Source organism: Chelmon rostratus, chromosome 24 (assembly GCF_017976325.1).
Source record: "Chelmon rostratus isolate fCheRos1 chromosome 24, fCheRos1.pri, whole genome shotgun sequence".
Classification (NCBI taxonomy): Eukaryota; Metazoa; Chordata; class Actinopteri; order Chaetodontiformes; family Chaetodontidae; genus Chelmon; species Chelmon rostratus.
In genome coordinates, this window is record NC_055681.1 from 12011504 (window position 1) to 12037893 (window position 26390).

The 26390-nt window shown below is 45.5% G+C and overlaps 2 protein-coding genes across 3 annotated transcripts; one reads left to right on the plus strand and one right to left on the minus strand.

Annotated features, from left to right (window-relative positions):
- Positions 1-4142: 4142 nt before the first annotated feature.
- Positions 4143-11813, minus strand: gckr (glucokinase (hexokinase 4) regulator). Of its 2 annotated transcripts, XM_041966323.1 has the most exons (19): positions 11691-11813; positions 11046-11195; positions 10899-10967; positions 10751-10819; positions 10385-10458; positions 9790-9856; positions 9648-9701; positions 9464-9558; positions 9257-9362; positions 9044-9162; positions 8096-8194; positions 7616-7713; positions 7335-7411; positions 6248-6344; positions 6040-6149; positions 5876-5953; positions 5393-5536; positions 4819-4953; positions 4143-4735 (listed from the first exon to the last, which is right to left on the minus strand). In XM_041966323.1, the coding sequence occupies exons 1-19, from the start codon at positions 11739-11741 to the stop codon at positions 4622-4624; spliced, it is 1806 nt and encodes a 601-aa protein (XP_041822257.1). In that variant the 5' UTR covers positions 11742-11813; the 3' UTR covers positions 4143-4621. The 2 variants fall into 2 exon arrangements, 1 of the variants encoding a protein (XP_041822257.1); XR_006008024.1 differs by lacking the exon at positions 4143-4735 and having other exon boundaries at positions 4820-4953; positions 5393-5570.
- Positions 11814-18266: 6453 nt separating this feature from the next.
- On the plus strand, positions 18267-24926 carry LOC121627463 (XK-related protein 6). Its single transcript, XM_041966389.1, has 4 exons — positions 18267-18853; positions 22220-22416; positions 23146-23563; positions 24422-24926. Exons 1-4 carry the CDS (start codon positions 18267-18269, stop codon positions 24924-24926), a joined length of 1707 nt encoding a protein of 568 aa, XP_041822323.1.
- Positions 24927-26390: the final 1464 nt, after the last annotated feature.

Below are 26390 nucleotides of genomic sequence, written 5' to 3' on the forward strand. Positions count from 1 at the left end.
GAGCGCGCCTATTTTTAAAAGCCACTGAGTGCGAGAACATGACTGCTGCGTTCATTTCTGTACCTTAAAGAGGAACCTGACCTACTGCGGCCCTAAACACTAAGTCTAAGCCTGTGGGAAAAGATAATCTGCCTATCCAATTAGACAGACTGAACAAATCTGTTTTGTTTGGCAGCAGCGCAGTGCCTCCACTGATGGACGTCTGCTGTTATTGTCACTTGCAAACTGCTTCGGCTCAAGTCGGTGCTCTCGTCTTTCACATTCAAACAGATATTTAAACATTAAGAGTTGTGATTCTGTTTTTTTTGCTGCAGCAATTAGTAAAACTAATTTACATTACTTATGTAACAAACATGTAGCTGAAATTACTGACCCTTAGCTGCCCCAGTAGTACCCAATTTAGTTCAATACAACTGCACAGAGATAATTCACTGTTATCTTGGTTCACCCTCAGGGCCCGGGGGTGACTGAGGGAGAGGAGGCCGATGCAGAGGACTCTGACACCGACGGCAAACGTCCAAGTGACACCAGCGCGGATGAATCAGGACGTGAGGGGGCTGCGGCCACAGGAGAGGAGGAGGAGGAAGAGGAAGAGGGCGGAGGAGACAAAGGTGAGGAGGAGGTTGTGGAAGATGCTGTTGAAGAGCTCAAGCCTGAGAAGGAGGAGGAGGAGGAGGAGGAGGAAGAGGGAGAGGTGAGCGGAAACAAATCAGATGGTGCTCTCCTCCATCAGTTCACCAGGACATCAGTGGAGTCCCAGCCTGGCTCCTTGGAGGACGTTGACACAAATTCACCCCATAACCCCGTAAACTCCATAGAAGTGCCCAAAATGGCTGCTGGCGTATCCGCTGGCGGCGGTGCGGGCCAGAGGAGGAGCCGGTCGCCGGCCAGGGTCAAACGCCGCAAACACAAGGAGAGCGACGTGGAACTGGATGACTTTTAACTCACACAGAAAACAAACTTCAGAAGATCCAAGACTCCCCGAACCCTTCACGGGCAGAATTATGTAGGTTAAAAAACCAAAAACCCTCAAACACTTGAAGCACTTTATCACTCCGGATCCAGTGTAGGAGGACTCACAGTGATTCACATGTAGAATCTTGAAACTTGAAACCACCATATCCTATTTATGACTAATATTTGTAATGGTAATATCTATATTTTTTAAGTGAATTGTATGTATGAAGGGATATGTGTATTTCTGTACTGTATATGTATGAGTAATGTTAATATAAGGGTATTCTGACACCCACGAAAGCTTACGTGAACTCAGTTTTGTGCTCAGTGGACCACAAGTTTAATGATTAATTGAATCATATAGCCACTGATATATGAAGTACCCCTGAGACATGTTAGACAGTCTCAGTAGTGTTTGCCAGAACAAGTGTGTTGATACTTGGTTAATGTATCACTTCAATTCTTTGTCTGTTTTTCGGACGTCTCATTGAGTCAGTGCTGTAATCTCAGGGGTTTGGACAGCCAGTTTTCTTTTGAAAGGTCATCTAATAGCTGTTACTTAACTACCTGCTTACCTGTAGCCCGTGAAGAAGACTCCTGTTTAAAGCTCTGTGATGTAACCTGATTACCTCCAAGGAATAGTTTGATAGTTTGGTTGCTTTCTTGCCCAGAGTTAGATGTGTCTGTATGCTAATATGAAGCTAAAGCCAGGAGATGGTTATCTTAGCTTAGCTTAGCTTAGCACAGAGACTGGAAGCAGAGAGAAACAGCTAGCCTGGCTCTGTCCAAAGGTTCAAAGGTAACTTCTACTGACTAACACGCTGTATCTCATTCATTGAGATTAAAAAAATTAATTAAAAATTTTTAAAAAATTGTACAAATGTAGGTGGAGCTATGTGCGGGGCTAGCTCTTAGCCAGGTGGAGCGGCTTCCTTGCGTTATCATGGGGCTCCCCGGACACATACGATGTGTTCATAAGTGACCTTTAGATTTGCTAAAGTGTCAAGCTAGCTGTTTCATCCCGCTTCCAAGACTTATGCTAGCTGAGCTAAGCTAACAAACTCCTGGCTGCAGCTTCATATTTAGCACACAGCTCTGAGAGATATGTCCCAAAATGTTGAACTATTCTTTCAAGTAACTTTTTCATTCCTACTTCAAAATTGAAAAAAATATATATATATATTCAAAATCACAAACTGTACTTTAGTAGTTTTAATGTATTTTGACATTTAATCTGTTTTCCCTTTAAAAATGCTAATGTTAAATTATTTACAGTACATGTACTTCATTCTATTTATGTATTCCAATTACTGTGACTGCACATGCGTTTTTTTCCCCACGTTAAAAAACTTGCACACAACAGATGCACAATGTGACACTTAGCACATCTGTGTGTTTCTGACAAACAGAGACATCTACAGTGCATGCCAGGAGGCAAACGTTTGAATTCAGGTTGATGTAAACCTTCCTCTGCTGCTTCAAGTCAAGAGCTTGTCTTAAGTGTGTGTTACATGCTGTGGAGTCAGGTGGGGTTTGCATAACCAGCCATGTGGAACAACAGCGTGAAGCGTGTTACTGATGCCTTACTGTATCCATGGTTATGTGAGGGTGTTTCTGCAGAAACGGGGCGGGAGATCACGGTTATGTGGCCGTCTTTTGTTTCTTGACACCTTCTCTCTCTTTAAGTGGCTCCCCGGCAGAAACCATGTTAAAGAGGCTGAAATGGATCAAAGCTGCTCTTTAAAATGCTGGAAAAAAGCATGACCCCTAAGGAGTAGTTTCTCACATTTAACCGAAAGCAGGCTGAGAGAGCTGGGCTCCAGGATGCCTCCCTTACTGTACTTTTAGAGCAGAGATATTCTGCTACGGGTGGGTGTGTATTCAGGATGTATATCTCTTATTGCTTAGTCTGAGGTCCAAAGACGGTGTGTTAGCGTGTGTGTGGGGGGGGCCTGGAGGGGGTTGTGTTTGGGGGGGTGTGTGCCTATGCTGCTATTGGTCTGTTTGGCTGTCCATCATTCTGTGACATCACCAAGTGAACATCATGTACGTAATGAATATATGAATGTAATCCTGTTGACATAAATAAAATAAATGCTCAGGATGGTGAGTCTCATGTTATTTCACTTGTGCTATCTAGCAAAGCAGAGACTGAAACACTGAGATGTCCGTCTCTTAGATGTAAATAGCCTAATAGTTCAACATTTTGAGAAATATTCTCTTTTTTTTGCAGAGTTAGTTGGGAAGATTGAAGCCACTCTCATGTCTGTGCATTAACTATGGAGCTAGAGCCAGCAGATGGTTAATTTACCTTAGCTTAGCATTGAGTAGAAGCAGGAGGAAACAGCTAGCCTGGCTCACTCTGAAGCTGAGAGCACAACCTGCTTGGTTACCACTTCTGGCTGTGTAGCCACCAATAATCTTAACGTAGCCACTTTAGCTGCGTTTCAGATTAGCCAAATTTCCACTGAAAAACATTATGTTCTGGGAATAATGCACAACAATGCTAATGACTCTGCTAACAGCTGTTGCCTTTGAGTGTTTTAAACTGTAGGCGAAGCCCAATAATAAAACCAATGTAATGACAATAGCAGATGTTTTTGCATCAAACAGTGTAATTAGGCTAATTTAATTTTTTTTTCTTAATTGGAGCCCTGCATGCTTTGTGCTATCTTCACAGAGCATCATATGAGTGTCAAAGGGTTCACTGTGGCAGTCCTTGTGTTGGTCTCTAGGTGGCAAACAGCACCTTTTTTATTACCTCAGAGGTGTTCGTATAAATACTGAGAATTATGTGCTAATGCTCTCTGATCCAGATCTGATGTGTGCTTTACCTTCCTGGGCTGCCTCTGCTCTGTGCTTCCCTGCTGTGTTTGGCTATGCTCCAAAGGTATTTCCAAAGCTGCTCAACTGCTCTCAAGATACACACACGTCACGCTAATCCAGTACCTGTGTCTGTGTGTGGATGTGTGTGTGTGCTGAGCCACAGAGGGATTGAGGCTGACTTACATCACACGGACCAATATGGTAGAGCTTGTCCCTCTTGAAAACTGCGACAGAACACGATGGTGAAACATCAAGTATCACCGTAGGATGAATTGTAGACCTTTTTAAACATAATTCGTTTTAGAAGTTATGCAATATTCTGTGTTTATTTCTGATTAAACATAATAATACATCAGGAGATGGAAAAAGTGCACGCAATATCATTTTTATTGCTGTATTTTCCTGTAGTTTGCGACGTTCTAACATGCATTTGAAACAGTGTCTTTCGAAACACTGTCTGTGAGAAGAACAGTACATTTGCAGGTTATTAGGCCAAGGCTTGCTTGGGTTGAGGTGTCAAGTCTGCCCCTTAGTGTTCTAACATGGTCTTGCATGTAAAGCCTCCAGGTGCGGATGGCAAAACTCAAGCTGTTGCCTCGAAACAGCCTTGTTCACATTTTCGCCTAAAATAGATATTAGCTTATAATTTAAGCAAGAACTAATAAAGGAGGACTCTGTGTTCCTTTGACTCAACTGTCATAATTACACTAAATATAGTAGAAATCAATGAGACCATCATTAAAGTTGACCTCTCCGTAGAGGGGAAATAGAGGTTGATTAAATACATCAATGAAGTGTATGTGTGTAAGGGCTTGACAATGACATCATGCTGTGTCAATTATGACAGGCACGCCTCCACAGCCTCCCTTACAATTGGCTGTTGCTCCAGATGAGACTCCGCCTCCACGAGAGAGCAACCAGTGAGCAAGCAGACCAGAGCCAGAGGGACCACCTGCACAGAGGGAGAAAATATCACACAACCACCCACCATCCTTTCCCGCCCCCAGTACTTTATGCACCTGACTGCCTGCTCACCTTGGTCCTGCTTTTGGCGATGCACGTGTGTGTGGCGATGTCAGACAACGTAATGTCCACTGTAAGCTTGTCCACTCGGTAGACGGCCTTCAGGAGAGCTTCCTCACACTGGGATTCAGGACGACCAGACAGCTTCTGGATAGAGGAGGAGATGATTTAGTTGAAAATCTTTCATTGCAGGGTCAGATCAGCCACATGTGCTGCACGTCAACATGGTTCAACAGTAGGTAAAGAAAAGGGAACTTTATTTACACAGCAGCTTTTTAGATCAGACAGAACAAAGTGACAAAAAGAGGCATAAAACAAAGAGACAAAATGTGTAAGAAATGAAATAGAGATCAAATTAATCGATAAAACTAAGCAAATCATAAAAGCAGAGAAGAATCTGAGGCATTCCCCTCCAGGCAAATCCACTGTGAAAGAAAGTTAATGACATGACACAAAAATTAAACAACATCTTCATAGTGTGCAGTGAAAATACCATAAAGCGCCATAACGGAAACACTCAGCATCCAGAAACAGAACATTTAATTCAATTCAATTAATCAAGTCAGATTAATGTGACATTATATACCTGGAGTAAACGTGTGGCTCTGCTGTAGAGCTTGCTGTTGGTGACCTGCACGTCGATCATGTGGTTCTGGTAAATCTTCCCCTTTAAGACGTGCGCTCCGGTGCTCACGGCGTTCAGCAGCAGCTTAGTGGACAGCTCCCACTGCTGAGGGAGAGAGAGGCGATTGATTTTCTGTTCCCTGCGTTTGCATGAGAGGAAACGATGGACACATGAAAATAGATAAAAAAAACTACCACCTGAAAAAAGACCTATAGAACAGAAGATATTAAAATGAATGAAAATCAATAAAGACTAAATGAGTCTTTTAGCATTAACCAACAGACTCTCCGTCTGCATTTATTTCTTTCTAGTGCTGCAAAATGCTCTGCTGAAGGAGGGCGGTACACAAAGAAAAAGAGTAAATGAGGCAAAGCAGTTATTTCTCATGCTCCCATGAGTCACTGAATCGATATGTGTGTGCGCATGTGTGTGTGTGTGCTGTACCATGTGCAGTAAGCTCCCTGAAGCAGGTGATGGCCAAGTGATTTTTAGTGAGGATAAACATAGTTTATTGATGTCATCCTGCAAAAAAAACCCAATGCAGACTGAATGCAATATATAGATAGATATATATGGATATATAGATATATAGGTTGGTAGATAGATACTTGTTGTGCAGCAGCTGCAGTGTCTCCATCAACTTGATGATAAACAGCATGGAGGTTGGCCGTCTTTGCTCTCACTCTGCGTGCCAACTTCGCCACTTCACTGACATCGTCTGTGGAGAGAAGCCGGCCAGACACATGCTGATTTGATCTGGACAGAATCCAAACATGGACGCAAAAAAAACCCCCAAAAAAACATGTTCTCTCTCACCGGAGTGCGTGTAGATAAGAACAGCGACGTCCTGGTCGTTGAGAGAGGGCAGGACTAGGTGCAAAAAATCCTCGTGCGCTATGCAGAAGTCCGGACCCTTAAGGAAAGAAAGCAAGTGAGATGTTCAAATACCTCCTACAAGCATACACAGTGTATATCCAGCATTTCAAATACCTGATACTTTCACACTGTGTCTTGTACTTATCAAGGCCCTAAAAATCATATTATTGTGAAACATTTTTTTCTGGGGTTTTTAGGTTCTAACTCTTGTGATTTTCATCATATCACACACATTTTTTAAATTTAATTTGCAGCTGATATCTCTTGTTACCTTTACATAAAGTAAGTGGCATTGTCAGTGGCGGGGTCCGCCATTGCTGCCCTGAATTAAAATGGTAAGCACGTGCACAAGGGAGTAACAGGACATGACACATTCACATACAGGAGGAAAGTCAGGCGGCAAGAGATAGTGTACGCACAAATATATTGCGTCTGTCACATAGTGATGTCATCCAGGAGAGTGAGACAGCCTGCCATCTTTAAATAGGGTAATTATATTTTACTCTTTCCAAAATGCATTTTAAAAAGTACATGCAAATTTCAAAAAAAGACAAATTCAAGTAGTAGCTGAACTGAATTAAGACCACCACCCGGCAGTATAATGGAAAGACTAAAGCAGATTAATTGAAAACAGACATCATAAAGCAGGTACAGTCGGATGTATTTCATGCTAATCCTGTTCCGGGTTAATCTATGAGTCAGGTTCAGCAGAGACAGATTTGTCATTACACAGTGCAAAATGAGAGCTGGATTTCATTTTAATTGGATTTGACTGGATTTCAGACATTTTAATACTTTGTGAGGCCGTGTAAGGATTTTTCAGACTTGTGTAAGACTCATAGACGAGAGCGGAACAGAAATCTTCATGTTTGGAGGTGGCTCGTGCTGACAGCACTGCTGCAGGAGAAGCTTCATCGTGCATTGTGACCAATCAGAGCTTCTCTGTTTGCAATAATTGCTCGTTCATTCGCTCTACTTGTCCTTTTTTCTTTAAACAGATGTTTATTCAGTGTTTCCCTGCACATACCAGTGAAGTCAGGGGACCCTCATTGTTGTTCAGCTCTTTGTATCCTCCACTGACGAAGCCTCGAACATCGTTGTAGTCTCTCTCACACACACACACACACACACACACACACAAAGGATATATATCATGCAAATGTAAGAGAAATGTCTCTTCCTACTTACATCTAATGAAGTGCATCTCTGGATGTTCACCACAGACTGTTTTACATTTACTAGCTGTGTTCATTCAAGCTGCAAATGAAGCCACGTTGTTCTTTCTGCTAACGAGCACATCGCGCTCACCTGCTCCAAACGTGGGGTTGCACTCGCTGGCGTCAATGAGGCCCAGCACGGCCAGGGGGCCCCAGCCCAGGTAGCACACACGCCTGCCACACCGCAAACTGAAACACAAACAGGTCAGATCTGTGATCAGCAAAAAGTTTCTATATATATGCATATATTTGCATTTTTGAAGTCTGCAGTACTGTCTGTTTAATGAGAGGAAAGGCTGCACCTGTGTGGGCTGCCTGTATTGTAGATCAGAGTTTTCTCTACCACTGGAAGCTTTGGGAGCGGCTAATCCACCTTGACAAATACCATTATTGTGGCTTTCAGTGCAGAAGCATTTCCACCTCTCAACAAATACAATTCCATTTTGTAAAGTTTTTTTTTCCACTGGTTTTCTTTTCAAATCATTCAAGCCAATTTTTGCTTCAGTGTTCTCGTGAAACACTGGCAACCACTCCAAGGTGAACGTGAAAGGTGTAAAACAGGATGTTCCACCTCTGTCCAGCTGCCTCCAACAGAGCGCCTAGCCCCTCGTTCTGAGCGTAAGTGATATCCAGAGTTTTCTCGTATGCGCTCATGTGCTGCAGGATGCCCCTGTTGGAAAGAAGCAAACACAAGGGGGGGCTAAGTTCAGGGGTTTCTGCTATTTAGATAGATGCAATAATGCATTCACATGTGTTTGTTATATAGAACATAAAAGCCGGAACAATCCAGTAAATAGTAATTGCAATGATCTGTAGAGGTCAGCATCGCACAGTGGAAGCAACAAATAATGCTGCTGTTTTGTTTGCCATTTGTGAAATGCAAAGAAGGAAAAGCACATACACAGCATGCAAATGCGTAATGAAGTGATGCACATGCAGCCACATGTGCCTCATCCTGCACTGACGTCACGAACAGCATGTGTGTGTTCTTCAGACTGTGAGCAGATCTACCGACACACCAATCACTCGTAATGTGAAAAGCATGTCCGTGTTTTTTTTGTTTTTTTTTCATGTAGGTTTTGAGGTGACTGCTGGAGAGCATCAGCTGCAGGCTGATGGCTGCCAACATGAAGGAGCACTTAACAAGCTGCGTGCTGTGCCTGTTGGGAGTTGGACCGGAGCTGCTATGAGGTGACTTCAGGTTTTGACAGAAGATCAATCAAGTTTTGTTAACCTACTGTCCAAACATCTTCATACCAGAATGTACTTTTAAGCCTATTAGATAATGGAAAGATCTGGGTTGGCTAAATATTTTATATTTCTGATAATAGATCTGTATTTATTATATTATTATATTAATTTATTATTCTTCTTTGTCAGTTATAGGACACTTTGAGGACACTTTGAGGTGGTGGGCCCATTACCTAAAGAGCTCAGCAGCAGCAAAGCAACACAGCAATGTGCACAGACTCCGTGTAAAACATATCAGTGCAAATGCAAGTTTTTTCCGCATCCTCACTTGTGTGTGATGGGCGTGTTCGTGAAGGCAGCAGCATGAGCAGCAGACAGGACGACCTCCAGGAGAATCTTAGTGGCGCTGCCTCCCTTCATCCTGGATGAGCCGCTGATGGCTTCCGGCTGAACACACACATTCACACAAGGAGTCAAGGGCCAAAGCACAGACACATCGCCTTCTTGAATATGACGGGAACAAGTGGCTGGATGTTCTTACCCCAACTGCTGGGTTAATGAGGAAGGCCTTTTGGCTTTTGGCAAGCTCCTGCATCCTCTGCACCACACTGCGAAAAGTGAACGTGCAGCCGGGTATGGGCTCGTCCCTAAAACATCATTATTTTAGATGTTCAAACTAACAGGGACATTACAAATTATGCATAATTTTATGGAATAAGAGTGAAGTACAAGTACAACATTCACGCACCTGGCCTGATTTGAAGGATTGAAGCCAACCAGTACAGGTGTGTAGACCTCAGGGTGCTGCAGGCAGAAGTCCAGCTGACCTGCCACAAACGGAGCCTACGCAGCCAGAAATCACAAAAAAAACTAGAAGTCTGCAAGATCCTGAGACGTGAGCATTCAGATTTCGACCAGTTAGAGCGACTTACAGACAATCCGCAGGAAATACCAATGAACAAGACCCGCCTCTTTCCCTCGCAGGCCTGCAGGTCAGCAAAAACATGCAGTGGTCAGAAAGTACCACGCCTCAAACACACACACACACGCACACTTCTCCACAGTGTCCCTCACCTTCTTCAAACTGAGCATGCCCAGTCGGGGGTCATCCTCAGGGGCTTCTTGGGAAGACAGCAGAGCTCTGAGGAAAACAAGAGAAACACACTCTTGATTTTGACATATTGAAAGTAAGACTTTTAAAAGAGGAAACAGCACATTCTCCATGTTGCTAAGGTGAGTTCACTAGCCATAAAATGCACCTTTGCTCACTTCAACACACAGTACAACATGTACTTCACACCTTAATGAACTTGTACTTTTGTGCAAAAAAGGCATTGAGCAAGCAAAGAAAGATTATGGCTTGCTTGCTAACATTTGCCACCATAAGCTTCAGCAAAATGACTTTTATTGCTCAGGTGTTAAACTTTAGTGTTATTTCCACTCTCAAAAGTCCAATATTCTAACTTCAGTTTACTCAACAGAAAAACAGTCACTTTGAACCTGTGAGACTGCGAGAGTAATGTGTTTCACTGCTAAAGGAACAAAACCGGTGACAGAAGGTGTCAATATAAATAAAGTGTTTTAAAATGGACACAGTCTCTGCTGGTTATTGACTGTATTTCCAATCACAAGTGTAACATGATTCGATGTGACAAAAACCCCAACATACCTGTCTCCTCCTGCGATGATGTATGAATACGCTGAACTCTGATTCAGCTCCCTTAGCGCCCTGTTAAAAGCCGACTAACAACACACACACACACAAGCAAAATGCACAACGCAGGAAGTGAAATTTCATAAAACAATTGCGATTTGATCACATGGTTTCATCAAGTGTCATTTTCCGAACAGGCTACAACTGCCTTTGTCTTGCTTGTTCTGCCTTGCTTTAGCACATCACTTGAAAATGGTCTGTTTTTTATCGTAATGGGACCGAATAGTTTAAATGGTGTTTGTGTTTGCAGCTGTCCTGCTTCCTTATTCCTGGCGTGCAGTGGGCCAAATCGTGTGGGGAGCATTTCAGGACAACTTTTACCGTGATGAGGAAAGCCATTCGACCAGAAGTCCCACAGCCGCTCAGTACAACAAGGCTGTCCTGTGGATCCTGTTAAAGAAACAGAAGACAGGCTTTAACAACATGCCTGACTGACCGACAGAAATACAGGCCGACAGAGTGAGGATACCTTCAGAATGAGCTCCACCCTCTTGGAAACCTCCATCAATGTTTCCACCACTTGATCGCTCAAAAGCCTCTGAAAATGGCAATCAAATCATTATTACCTTAAACAATGTTTTTTCCAGAGAAAAGAAACCTTATGCAACACCTGTACCTGGTAGGTGCCTCCTGTCTCTTCCTGAAACATCTGGGCGTCACAGGCCTGCAGCATCCTCGCAATGCAATTGGCTGAAGCCCGGTCGATGTCCCGCGTCAGGGGATTGGACTTCTCCGAAACGGGAAGTGACGGCTCATAATCCGGAGACTGGGAAACATCATTTTGAAGGACAACACGGCATATTTGCTCCACTCAAACACCAGCTCAACCCATTTATCTATGCACTGTAAGTTTATTTTTTTGGCAAGAGTTAGATGAGAAGATTGATACCACTCTCATGTCTGTGCGCTTAACCTGAAGCTAGAGCCAGCAGCCGGTTAGCTTAGCTTAGCATGAAGACTGGGAAACTAAGGAAATAACTAGCCTGGCTCTTCTCCAAAAGAGAATAAAATTGATGTAACAGCACCTCAAAAGCTCATTAATTAGATTTTTCGCTTAAATATATAAAGAGACAAGTTGCTGTTTTACAGGAGTTCTGTACTTTGGTCAGACAGACTTCCTGTCTTTATGTTAGCGAGGCTAACCGGCTCCTAGCTGTAGCTTTATATTTACTGTACCGATGTGAGAATGGCATCAATCTTCTCGTCTAACTCAAGAAAGCCTTTAACCTGTAAATGCACAAAATTCCTTGCTTTAACCTACCTCCCATTCATGCATAGTGGAGAGACTACAAGTCCAGTCAGATCCTGCCATTGCGCATGAGCCTGTCCTCCTCTGCCAAAAAGCATTTGTCTCAGAAAGTGTCCCTCTGTGTAGCCTGTTCCCTTTTTGTCAGTTACAGGGATTTAAAATGAAACCCACAAAGTGCTTGGCTCTATCTGTAGTGACAAAGTTCACTTCAGGACCTTTGAGACTGAGGAGGAAAAGGAAGTGTGAATTCCTCTCTTACGCATCAGCACAAATGCCAGCGTCTGTGGCTGAGCCGCAGAAGTCATTCCAGGAGCTGTTTTACAGGAAACAAGAGAGATAGAAAACGTTCTCACTGGAAGAGAAGGAGAAATGAAACGCAACGGATCTCGGATGCGTGGCGGCGAAAACGGTTGGATCACGGAGATCGAGAACGCAACATGAGGCACATTTCAAAAGGAAAAGCCTCCTTGATCTGAGCTCTGAGCGTGTTGGCTCACAGTAAATAAAAAACCACTAACAGTCGGATTTGTTCCATCACTTTCAAACACGCTTTTCAACCCAACGGCGCGCAACAGATCCAACTGATTCTCGGCAGCGTGAAAATATTTACAGGCCAGCAGATTGTGGAGTCTAATATTTCATCACTTTCAGCAGACTCCATCAAACTGTTTGCTGCGGTGGGCCTCCCTCCTCCAAACTCCCACTACTGTCTCTCATAACTACCGGCTAATTGCTGTCAGTGACGCAGTGGCAAGGACGTTCCTCACATCGTGTTCCATCAACAGAAAAAAAAGACTATTTCTCCTCACACCTCATGACTCCTGTCGCCTCGTCCCCCCCCCCCCACACACACACAAGACCGGTTTCATACAAAGCTCTGTGGCTCTCAGGAGAGTGATGCATCTGCACTTCTCATTACGGCTCACAATGATTATTAATGATATCAGACATCTGAAGTGCAGTTTGGTGTTAAACCTCTCTGAGTCAGTTAGCACCAGGGCTGTGCATAGAGCTGTCGGGATGACGTGGCTCCATAGCAGCAGCACACCAGTGTCACACTTGCATGCTTTGAAAGCAAGAGGGATTACAGTAGCTAAACGGCAAAGCTCAGCTGACTTATGACATTAAGCGATGATATTTTTCCAACATCAGCTTCAGGCTAACAATGCAAAAGCTAATAAACAACCACAGCAGCAGACGACTGCCTCAAAGCTCAAGGTTTGCAGCCTGTCAGCTGATTTTTGCTAATTGAATTGAAAATTCATTCAAATATTTTGGGTGACACGTCTGTCTGAAGTTTGGTGCTGGGCAGGCAGCACAAAGTGGGTTTCAGCTAAAAACATCTGCCCGCTGCATGCGGATTTGACTGCAGATGAGAGCCATGAGAGTGAACCAAAACAGTAATGTCGCAGGCTCGAAAGCCAAAACAACAAGCTTAAAGAGGCGAAAGTGCTTCATATTTCACATAATGACCTCGTCCACTGTCACTAGTTATCATTTCAGCTGTCACATTACAAAAATACACATTTGTGAATCCACGAATGTAAGATTATTGATAATTTCAGTGTGCTAAAAGTGCTGAAAAATTCATAAGAGATATGTTAAAGGATATAATTCATCTTAAAGACAAAAATGAAGCTGTCAGGGACCATTTCAGCCATTTTAACCAAAACCAAGTCAGTTGAGGGAACTCAGTCAGTCAGAGCCGACTCTTCAATTAACCTGAGCGGTAATCGCTATCGCCACAGCATTTTGTTGCTTTTCTCGTTGGCCATTTGATGAGTCAGAAAACAGCAACAAGTGCATCCTGCCGTCCTCCTTGTTCTGACTTTTGCAGAACAAGCCATTTAAAGCGTAATGCCCTCAGAGTCTGCGACGGCTCCGAGCAGGGGAGCAATCCTGCTGCAGCTGTCCTCAATGAATGATGTAGCAGCAGCCCGACCAACCACTGATAACATCTTAATTTAGGTATTATTCAGTCTGAAGCACAAAGTGTGCCTAATTTGGCAGGTTAATTTTTTTATTTCCTTTTTTGTTCCTTTTTTCCTTCCAGTAACATGTTTTCAACCTGTTTTCATATGAGCTCTTCATAAATAATAAACGCTGCTTTGACCTGTGTTGATCCTCGTGTTCCCGGTGCTCTCGAGGCAAGTCAAGCCTGCTGCATCGCTGCACTGCACGCTGACCTTGGCGCCAAACCATGAAAGGTCCTTCGATTTTCAGGAAGCCGCAGGACCTCCTTCCCATCCCGCTTCAATTTCAGCGTTGTTCTTAATTCCTGACAGACCCCACCCCACCCCAAAGGAGCAAGAAAGCCATCAGCTCTGAAGTGGTCCTTCTCATAATCAGTCATTCGGGGCACAAAAGGAAGAGACAGGCTTTCTTTGTCACGAGCTGCAGTAATTTCCCTGGCTGGCATCGTCACCAAGTCAACTTCAAACCAACTTATTTGATACCGTCGGCCACACTGAAGCTCACTGATAGCTCACGTTCCTCAGTTTTGGCTAAACACTCAGCGACTCCAAACATCCCAAAGACCCTGAAAACTGCGTCGTATTAAAAGTACAACATTCTACATTTTTTTGGGCTTCAAATTCAAATAAGCTCTACCAGCATGAGAGTAGATTTCTCACACTGCCAGTGCTTTGAAATGGTGACACATCAATTTCAAATGAAAAGGATGTAAAACTGCCTCAGTGAGCTGAACAAAATGAACATAAAATGACATGACAAGCCTGTATAATTACCTTTTCATCGCTCCGGCCCGTTAGCTTCCCCCAGGTTTTGTATACATTCACATATTCAGCTGCAGAAAATGTGTTTTATTCCCCCTGTTGATGTAGTTTTTCCAATATTTCCTCTTGCGGCTGTAAGGATGGCTCGTCCTCTCTGCCAAGAGGCTTTGTACCTTCAGCCTGCTGAATGTGACTATTGACTTAAGTAGTGCACTTAGGTACAATTTTGGGGTATTTGTACTTCCAAAAGTGTGTCCACTTCATACTGCTTTATGCTTCCACTTCACATCATTTCAGAGGGAAATATTGTGCTTTTTGCTCCCCATCCTTTACCTGACAGCTTGAGTTCCCAGTTACTTTCTACGTGTCAGAGTGTGTGTTAATCACAGGGCTGGTTTGATCCTGTCCACATGCCAAGGTGTCTTTCAGCAAGACACCAAACCCCAGGTTGCTCCCCGTGTGTGGACATAAAAGCAGTCTGATGTGAGCTCTAATCAGCCAAAGTGAAATGGGCTGTGTGTGTGTGTGTGTGTGTGTGTATGATCGCTGGCTGTGCACTCTGCTGATGGCCCTCCTGCGCTGATGAAGACTGAGGTGACGGAGAGAAACAGGGTGGAGAAAGAAACGAATCAACTCTGTATTCTGCTCCACTGTACTTTTATTGTACTGTATTTTGTACGAGAGGCCTGAGGGTTGTGTAAGAGCGTTCAATAAAATGTTCAACATCTTCGTAGTGAGGGAGAGGGTGCTTCCTAACTTTATGTATTTTTAATTAAGGAGCATTTTTATACATAGTTGAATTACTGCAACACAAATTTCTACTCTGGTGGACAATTAAAATCTATTCTATTCTCCTCTACTGCAACGGAATGCTTTTTCCACCACTGTCAGACTGGATTTAGGCGCTGGAAGTAGTCAGTGTCCTCCCCAGTTGTCCTCCCTCCTGTGCTCACATTATCGTCAACTGTGTGAGCTCTGTTTAGAACCGAATGAAGCTCCAATTAACCTTGTGTTTGAGTTGTGTTTTTCCAGCAACTTTTTCGTCGTTAGCTCTTCTCTTTCATTTGTCTGACTGACGAGAGGCTGCCGTGTGGTTTGTTAATAAACTGAAACTCTCCTCTGCAGTTAATTGTGTGGCTCTTATTCAATTTGCCAGCTTTACATGGAGCCTCCCCACAAAGCCCCCGCTGCAGATGCACGAATTTCCTCATATTTCTTATCTCGCTTTGTCCTTCCAGTCATTCCGAGCCAGATTAAAAGTCTCATTTTGTGCCTTCCTGATTCCCATCAACTCGGCACGTCATTGTCTCTGTCTTTTGAGGTTTACTGCTGATCCAGGAGCTGCTGCCGCTGCCTATTTTGTCTTGAATAGCACGACCAAATCATCAGCACACAAGAAGCATTTGATCTCGAGTCCTCCGGCGTTTTTACTTATTCATTTGGATAAATATTGGAGGATGGGACTGCAGCTGCAGCCGTCGATTCATGAGGAGAGGTTTGGTTTTTAATGCTTACATAAATCATTTTCGTACATTATTTTTCAGATATTTTCCTTCCAATATTGCTGCACAAGAATTTAACAAGAGCTGCTCGTGGCATGTTGACCTTCATGCTTGCAACAAAACAGGATAAAAGTTTAAAATTGTTTGGTTTGACGTGTTTCCAGGAGTGTTACTGTGACACAAGGAGAATGGTGCTGTTTTCTGAGGATTTAATTTTTTAATTCATGAGAAGCTGAAGTCGGCTGTGGACAATAGCTCCAAACATCCACCCAGTTTGCTGCTGACACATACCTCTGCAGGTGCTCAGGTCATTTTTGTCTGCATTGGAGAAATATTTTTGCCTTTAAGCACAGACGTCAGGGGGGAAAAGCCCACAGTCTGAGCTGTGGCTGAATAACTGTCACTCACTCTCATTGTCTCACGCACACACATGCTCAGACACAGCTAAACAACCATGTACCCGCTCTCCCCGTCCTTCAGCTGCACAGCCACGGTCGCCATGACAACAGAGAGGCTAATCTCCAGTGGACAGGGAGAGAGAAAGTGCAAGCGCTCGCACAGAAACGTGCCTCTGAGAACGAGGAGCAAGTGTGTGTGTGTGAGGAGAAATAAAGTGAGTGTGTGTGTGAGCATGCTTGTGATGATGATGAAGCCTGTGCGTGAGGGTGCAGTGCATTCCACCTCAATTTAATGATTTTTACAGGAGGGATCATGGCTGAGGCAGTGTATGGAGTGCCTTTTTTTATATTTCTATATGATAAAAACATTTCTTCTTATCTTTCTTTACATCCCTCCGCTCCATCCCTCTTCCAGCCTTCATCCATTACTTTCCTTCATTTTTCCCTCATTCTGACCTTCGTCGGTATGACAAAATCCTTATTTAGTTCCCCCTTATGACTTCCTTCCCCTTAAAACTCCCTTTTCTTTTTTTATCTTCATGCCTTTTATGCCTTTCTTTTTCTTTCCATCTCTTTTTTTGTGGCTTTATCCTTCTTTTCCCCCTCTTCTCTCTCTGACACACCCTTTTTTTCCTCTCCAACAATTCCTAAATCTTCCAGTCATCCTCTCTCTTGCAGTCAGTCTTTTCATCCCTTGGAGCAGCTTCAGTCTGAATCATCTTTTCTCTTTCACACACACACACACACACACACAAACTCCTTTCATCCCTCCTCTAATTCCTAAATCCATTCCTCTTTCTCTACAGCCTCTCAGCTTTCCAGCTCCCACCCCATCCCCTCTCTCTCTCACACACACACACACACATGCACAGCGTCCATCCCAGTTTTCTCACATTCCTAAATCCTAAATTCTCGCCTCGCAGGGATCACACACACACACACACACACACATGTTATGGTTGATTAGGCTGGCAGAGCCACAGGGCAGTCAGCCCACTGGAGGGGATGATGGAGGGATGGGAGAAAGGGAGAGCGATGGATGGATGGGAGTATTGAGAGAAGGGATGGTGTGATGATTGATGGAGAGGTGAATGGCATGTGGTGGAAATTTCATTTTGCTCCCTTTTCTAGATTGAGGAAACAGGCAGCTTTCATTGGAAAACAATCACCCTGATTCCATAGAGGGCTACTGCACGACCCTTGTACTTCGGCTCGCGTGCACGTGCGCGCGCCCGCGTGCAGATGTTGAATTCGGGGTTGAAGTTGTCATCCGGTAGAGGGCGGAATGAGAGAGAGAGAGGAGAGAGAGAGGGAGAGAAAAGTGAGGAGTGGGGAAGCGGGAGCTGCAGAGGGTTGGAGCTGCGGAAAGGAGCGGAGCGGACAGGGGCTGCAGTGGTCGCCGGCTACCTGCAGCCTGAGAGCGGGAGGAATGAGAGGCGGGCGTCGGGGGTCCTCCGGTTGACTGAACAGGAAGGCGTATATTAGCACGAGTCGCCGTTTGAGAGAATAGTCAGGTGTCCGGTGCGTGCCCCCATACACACACGCTCTCTCTCTCTCACACACACACACACACATTCACTCACACGTCTTAAGAACAGCGGGAGATGCATTACGTCATAGCCTCCCGTCGCCCTAGATGACCGCGTGCGCAGGACGGGATGATGCAGGGCTGCTGGACTAGAACGGGAACTGATTCAGCTGCTGCTGCTGCTCGCGAGCGCCCGGTGGCGGTGCCTCGACCGGACGAGGAAGAAGGAGAGCCGCCGTCGCGCGGCCGCCGGCTCTGATGGCTCCTCGCGCCCCGGGCGGGAAAGAGACACAGCAGTCGCCGCGGCGCGAGAGGGAAGGGGACAGCAGGTATCTGGGAAGTGACGTGGTATCCGCGCCCCGCGAGAAAGCACAACGGTGCGGTTGTCGTGCGTTTCGCAGGAGGGCAGGAGCGGGAAGGGGAACATGGCCGCGCAGTCGGACGGCGGCAAAGCCGGGGTCGGGTGCGGCGGGGGCGGTTTCGCCCAGCTGTACGATGTTGATGCCGAGGAGCCCCTGGACTCCGCCGCGATCCACATCTGTCAGTGCTGCCGCACCTCCGCTTGCTACTGGGGCTGCCGCTCAGCCTGCCTCGGCTCTCTGCTCGGCGGGGGCCAGCCTGCCGGAGGGGTCGGCATCCGGGAGACTCACTGCCCGCCCCGGGAGCAGCTGTGGCTGGACTGCCTCTGGATCATCCTCGCCCTCCTTGTCTTCTTCTGGGACGTTGGCACGGACCTGTGCCTGGCGGTGGACTACTATCAGAGGCAGGACTACCTCTGGTTCGGCCTCACTCTCTTCTTCGTGCTGGTGCCGTCGGTGCTGGTCCAGATTCTGAGTTTCCGCTGGTTCGTTCAGGACTACACCGGCGGGGGGCTCGGGGAGGTGGAGGGGCTGACCAAGCGGGGCGCGGTGGCTCTGGGGTGCCTGTATCCCGGCAGGGACCGCCTGCAGCTGGCCACCATCTGGCTGTGGCAGGCCACCATTCACATCCTCCAGCTGGGACAAGTGTGGAGGTAGGAGGGGGAGGGGGAGGGCACACAAACAACAACACACACCTGATCCTCACCTGTCTCCACACTCCCTCCCTTTATCTCTCTCTCACACAGTCCTTTTCTCTCTCTCTCTCTCTCTCTCACACACACACACATACACACACACACACACACACACACACACACTTAATGTTGCTAATGGATAGGGCAGGGTGTCTTCTCGATGTTGCTCGAAGAAAGCAAAGCTTGCTTCACACTGACAGGCAGGAGAGGAAGAGGGGGACAGGGAAACGCTCTCTGTGACCTCTCCAGCACTATCCAAGAATGACAGACAGATATTAAGAGAGAGACTCAGAGACACACTGATCCCACTTTTGCAGACAAACTCGTTATCTGCTGTAACTGCTTGGAGTTTTTTGGGTTCACCTGATGAAAAGTTAATTCTGCAACTCATACTGTCCAGTCTCCGGCTGAAAAGAGCCGACTTTATGGCTGAGAGGGGAGCAGCTCACTGACTCAATCTACTACAACTGTAGTGATCATAGTGTTGGCACAGTGAGCCTCCACACACTCCACAGCACCTCCTCTGTGTTAACCCCATCCAGTGTGTTTTCAGGATCTGGCCTGAGGCGCTGTCCGTGGTGCTGATTGCACTTTCAGCACCGAGGACAGCAACTCAGCCAGGGTTCTTCACTTTAGTTGGAGAACAGACGAGCCGTGTGTTTGTGCGTGTGCGTGGATATATATGGATGTGTGCTCATGCGAGTCAGCGTGTGTGTGACCGGTGGAAAAACGGTGTCACGGCTCTTCCCGTGAGTGTCAGCATGCATGGAGAGTACAAAGAGGAAAAGCATCTGCGCTTCTGGCAACACATCTCCCTCTCCACCTCACTCTATCCCTCTCTCCCTCTCTCTCTCGCTCTCTCTCACACACACACACATATACACACAGTTGGACAGGGGTAGGTGCTAATTGTAGTGCTAAAAGCATTGGCGGGAAATAAACAGAAACACACATGCACCCTTTTGCTCTTATACCATACACGCACACATATCTTTTTTTGAAACTGTAGGTTCCTTGCTTTTCTTGCTTCTTGTTTCATGTGTGTGTAGTAGAGAAGTAGTAGTAGTAGTAGCAGAAGTGTACTAGCCCGTCTCCATCCTCCCAGCCCTCTATACAAGGACGGTGCTGCCTGTCATTCCCTCCCCACCCCACTCTCCATGAAGACTCCTTAATGGTGTCCACTTGCCTCTGGGCAGGCAGCAGGGACAGCTGAGTGATAAGTGTGTGTGTGTGTGTGTGTTTACATCCTGTTGTGCTACTCAGCTCCTCTGCTTTAGTCTCTCTGTGGTTGTAGGGTTAAATCAACCCCCACACAGACAGGCGTACACATGCACATACACACACATCCCTCCTCTATCTCCATTCACCCCACCCAGTAGTCCCCCCTCAGCCTGCAGAATGGACTCTCCCACCTGGAGGGGCAGAAGAAGGAGGAAGAAGTGGCAGGGGAGGGCGCAGGGGTGTTTGTAGCTGAGGAATGGTACGGCCTGATTGAGACAGATCGCTTAGAGATGGAGAGAGAAGGAGGGGTGAGGGAGGAGATGGAGAAAATGTTGCACAGTGCGAGTAAAAATGGGGGAGGGGAGAAGAAAGAGCAAGAGGAGAGAGGGTAAAGGAGGAGTGGGAGTGAGAGTGGTGGGGGTAGGGTGGAGGGCTGGATGATCTACTGTATTCGGTGCATATGGTTTGAAACCACATCCCTCTGTGTCTCGGCGTAAAGTGGCTGTCAGGGTCGGCTGCCACGCTGCACAGTAAAGCCTCAATCCTCAGCCTGAGCGTGAATATGAGGAGTTACCGTTTACAGATTTTTAAAAAGCCAAACAAATGATGTTAGTTCTTTATCCGACATTGCTCTTGAGTCAAGGACAAACAGCATTTCGGTGTTTGTTTCTTATTTTAAAGCTATAAAATCCATTAATTCAGTCTTAAACGGTTTGTTTCGAAGCACTAACATATGTGAGGAATATGATGATAAGGATAGGTCAGGATTTTTAGTGCCTGGAGTGTCAATAAAAACACAGGAAGTCAGGATGGATAACTTTCACACTTTAGCGTAGGCCTGTGCATTATCAGTACAGAAAGAATACAGGAGAAAAAAAAAAAAACATACGTAAGCAATGCAGTGCAAGCTCTGGTTCCAGAATGAGGATGCATAAAGCTGTGTCATCAGAAAACACATGGAGTGTCACATGCCACGTATGGGACAGATAAAGTGGTCCACATTGGAGTTTTCAGGCCTCACCAGCCACTGGATCATTAATTAGCCAGGAGTGCTCCGATGATCGGCAGCCTAAGTGCCTGTTCATGCATCATGCCAGGCATGATGTGAGCCTTTCTAACAATACATGAGTGGTGTGCATGCACATGTAGGCGTTTTCCCATGGATGGTGCATAATTTATGTTTCGTGAATTCAGCTCGTATGTTTCAAACCAGATGGCTGTTTTAGCCGTGCATACAGAGCCACGCATAACGTGGGAGCATATGCACACGCGCTCAATGACACCCATGCACGTAGAGTACACAAGCAGGGGGGGATCATTAGAGTACATTACGCACATGTACATATACACATACATGTGTCCACACACACACTCACACACACACACACACACAAACACCATGCAAATTCCCTGAGGCATTTTTAATTAAAATCACTGCTTACATCCCACCCACATGCACTGCAGTTTCCAAGATCTAGCAATCCACTCAGTATGTATGGATCAAAATCTTATTCATAAAGAGGATCTGGCAACAATCAGGCCATCGTGAAATGTGGAAATATTTATAGTACAAGTTCAGTCAGGCTATAGGCCATAGCTTTTAGAAATGCATTTGTTTTATTCACTCAAGTAAAATAGAGTAAGAGATTAATACAGTTTATAGGTACAGTATGTGTACAAATAATATTTCCACTACGAGAACACACTGTTTCCTGCAGCTGATGCCAAGTGCTAAGTTCTCGCTTTATATTCACAATTATTTTTCAGGAGTCAAATTCCAATTTTTACCTAAACAAATCAACATATATTCAGGTTACTATGATGAAGAAACACAGATGTGTGGCATTTTTGTTTGAGAAAATGAAACTAATTATTGATTAGCAAAATAGAAATCATTTGGTCACATTATCAGGGATTAGTTGTCATATCAGTGAACTCCTTAAAACAAAAGTTCAGAGCATGCAAAACATGTAATTAGCAAGAAATAAAATGAATGACATTGAGAAATGACATTCATTTTACTCAAATGTCATTCATTCATGGAGGATAACAAAATGGGTAGAATTATTGTTATTTAGCACTCTTACCCATGCCCTCCTGCAGGTACATCAGGACCCTGTACCTGGGCATCATGTCACGTCGGCAGAAGGAGCACCAGCGGCGCTGGTACTGGGCCATGATGTTCGAGTATGCGGACGTGAACATGCTGCGGCTGCTGGAGACCTTCCTGGAGTCGGCACCTCAGCTGGTCCTGCAGCTCTGCATCATGATCCAGGAGAACCGAGCCGAGACGCTGCAGTGTAGGTGGAGCGCAGATTGCACCGCATGGCCTGTCTTTGGTTCTTCAGAGTACTGCACAGGGTGTTTGAAAAGCCAAGGACGCCAGTTCTACACGAACACAAGCAACTGCCACATTTACAACGCTAACACCATGTTTTCATGCAGCCCACAAAGCACATACAAATCAGCAGCTGCACAAACAGTAATTAGCAATTTGCACACATCGTGCTCGGTAATTTGTGGCTGCAGATGGTGCTGCTTTTGGATTTTCACACTGTTTTTTGTTCAGGTAGTCCTAGAAAAAAAAAAGCACAATCATAAGTGTTCGGGGGATGTGCTAGCCAAACTCCATCAACCTCCTCTTCCTTATTCATCCAGGCAATGTATCATCTAGGCGGCCACCCACTGGTGTTATTCATCCCTATCACTCTGGAGTTTTGGGACACCTTCTCACTTAATGCAAATATGTGACTAGTACAGGGGGTGGACGCACACAGCAGCTGGGACATTAAAAATAACTTTATATTTCGGACCCACACCATTAAGCGTCATTGCCAAATGTTGCTGTCGTGTCACACACTACTTTTTATTCAAGGATATGCTCACATTTTTACTCAAAACACCCCCAGTGACTCATAATAATTTGTGCTGGTGTACTTTCTGTCTCACGAACCTGGAAACTTTGATTCTAATGTGTTTGGACTGGTTCACTTTTTCGCCTCTTGTAACCCTCCTCCATCTCCCTGCAGGCATCTCCTCCCTGGGCTCCCTCCTGTCTCTGGCCTGGGTTCTGGCCTCCTACCACAAACTGCTGCGAGACTCGCGTGACGACCAGCGCAGCATGAGCTACCGCGGGGCGCTGCTGCACCTGTTCTGGCGCCTCTTCACCATCTCGTCCCGCGTCCTCTCGCTCGCCCTCTTCGCCTCCCTCTTCCACATCTACTTCGGCATCTTTGTAGTGATCCACTGGTGCGCCATGGCCTTCTGGGTGGTGCACGGGGGCACCGACTTCTGCATGTCGAAGTGGGAGGAGGTGCTCTTCAACATGGTGGTTGGCATTGTCTACATCTTCTGCTGGTTTAATGTGAAGGAGGGTCGGACGCGCTACAGAATGGTGGCGTACTACACAGTGGTGTTGGCTGAGAACACCATCCTCACTGGGCTGTGGTGAGTTAGACCAAGTAACTACAAAAGCTCTGTTTCCTGAGGACGTTGGTCTGTGTGTTGGAATGACATGCCTGCTCAGACGTAGGTAAATTGTATGTCGAGAACTCTAATAGCACAAACGTTGCCAGCAATGTATGTAAAACCAGTTAAAACTTAGAACATCTCATCCAGGGACTCATTTTTAATTTTTTTAAATCATTTTGCTCCGCCATACTTAACAAGCTCATTAACCTCCCATGTTTTGTCTTTGAAACGCTGCCCTTCAGCCTGCTTCAGCCTCCTACTCACATTTGAAAACCCAATGCGTTTGATGAAATTCAATATTTTTCTTTTTTATAAACAAATTACTGAAAAATGAAATAATCCGTTCTCCTGCCCAAAATACTCACTCAGCCCCATATGTGGATTAATCCTCCAGTGAAAATAGTCCCCAGCAAATACCCTGTTTACTCCTGTGTCAGTAACAAAACTAGTTAAAACTACAGCACCAAGCTGTTTTAGGATTTAAGATTTACCCCTTCAGTATGAACCAATGGGTTTGAGGGTGACAGGGTGTTATTAAGAGACGGACGGATACATTGGTGGCTTTGAAACTGGGTTTTCAAAAGTGTGTAGAAGGCGAGGACACGTTGAAGGACGGTGTTTCATTACACTTTAAAGCGAAGTCGGAACACATGACGTTAATGTAGTCAAGTGTAGCAGAGTGGAGTGATTTACCATGTTATATATTAACACTTGAAAATCAAATCCTTCATAAGAAGCCAGTGCAGGGAGGCACATGCACACACAGCACACACACAGGACACACACACACTCACTCACATGAATTGAATCCCCCGTGTCGCCGCCTTGCTGCAGGTACGCCTACAGGGACCCAGTGTTGACCGACTCCTACGCTGTCCCAGCGCTGTGTAGCGTCTACCTGACGTTCGCCGGCGGCGTCCTGGTCATGCTGCTGTACTACGGATTCCTCCACCCTGCCACAACCCCCCTGCAGCCGAGCCCCGCCTCGTCCTGCTGCGCCCAGCTGCTCTGGGGTCTCCCCCTCCCCCCGTCAGCTCCGCCCACCGCTCCGCCGACCCCGGCCCACATGACCAAGTCACAGACGGAAGAGGATGTGGCCGAGACATGCCTTCCCGTCTTCCAGGTGAGGTCAGCGCCCATCACCGCCAAGCCCGAGGGCCCACTTATAAAGATCGACATGCCCAGGAAGCGCTACCCGGCCTGGGACGCCCATTACGTAGACAGGCGCCTGCGGAGGACTATCAACATCCTGCAGTACATAACGCCGGCTGCTGTGGGCATCCGCTACCGTGACGGACCCCTGCTGTATGAACTGTTGCAGTATGAGTCCTCACTCTGACACACACACACACACACCTCAACACACATAAGCACATATGCACCATCATAAGACATGTATGTATACATGGATGTTGAGATTTAGAGAGGTTCTAGAAACACATTCTCACACTCACAATGTGGCACTTGATGTAAGCACACAGACACAGAAGCAATCTGTCATACTTCTATGAGCACACACACACACACCCACCCACCCACACACACACACAGACGCACACACACATTCCTTGCGGGCACCTATGACCTGCGAGTCCCATGGCCATGACTCAACAAGCTGCTTCAGCGCGAGTCCATCTCTTTCCCTCTTTATCCTTCTGTCTCTCTATTTCCAACTCCTCTGATCACTCAGCGTCTGTTCTCATTGATTTAATTTCACTCGACCGCGCTCCGCCGTGAAGAAAAGCAGGCAAAAAAAGACCAGAAGAACGAGCGCCAAAGTTTCACGCCGGAGTCTTCGACCGCCGCATGCCGTTTATGTTGCGTCGCTCACACGTTCACGGGTTTCAGTAGAACAACAAGACGTGACACAAAGAGAACAAATGTCACTTTTAATAAAAGGAGTTTGTGAACATGTTGTCGTTAGTCTAGTCAAAAAGGTAGTGTGTATATTTTCTATGTACAGAAGGGATGTTTTTTATGTACCGTTACGTTGTTGTTGACTGGAGGCAGAGCAGTTGGACATGTCGGTTTTTGGCGTTGGTTGATGGAGACGGAGATGGGGAGGGCATTGGCGTGTAATGCACACTCAAATGAATTCAAAACATCACTCAAAGTTTGCGCTACAGTCCGTTCAAGTAATAGTTTGACATTTTGGAAGATGGCCTCATTATCGTTCCATCATTATCACTCACAGTTAGATAGAAGATCAATACCCCTCAAAAGTCTGTAGACTACCAGAGCCAGGAGTTGATTAGCGTAGCTTAGCACGAAAACTGAAAGCTGGAAGAAAAAGCTAGCCTATGTCCAAAATAAGAAAAATAAAATCTCCCGAGCAGCAACTCAACAGTCTTTATTATAATAAGTTTTATGCTAATCTATCCTTTGTGCTAATTAAGCATAATAGTCCCCTGGCTATAGCTTCATACTTAACAGAGATAAAAGATTGCTGCCAGTCTTTTCATTTAACTAAAAACTGTATTGCATTGGAGCCCAAAATGTCAATATATTCCTTTAAGAATGCTAACACTTAAGCATGATCTGTGTTAAGCTAAAGTTAGCAACATTAGCTCTAAAAGTGAGAATATTAGAAGCTATAGCAGCTTAATATGAGATCCAAAACCTCTGGCTGAAGATGTGAAATGATGTTTTACAAAAAATAATACTAATATTGTGCCAAAATGACTGCATAATGGGAGAATTAGTGGTTTCCAAACTCCAAAATTAAGAAAACAGAACTAGCCACGTCAGCTATTCTGGGTTAGCTAGCTGAGACATTAGCATTCTGATATTAGCTGAGATACAG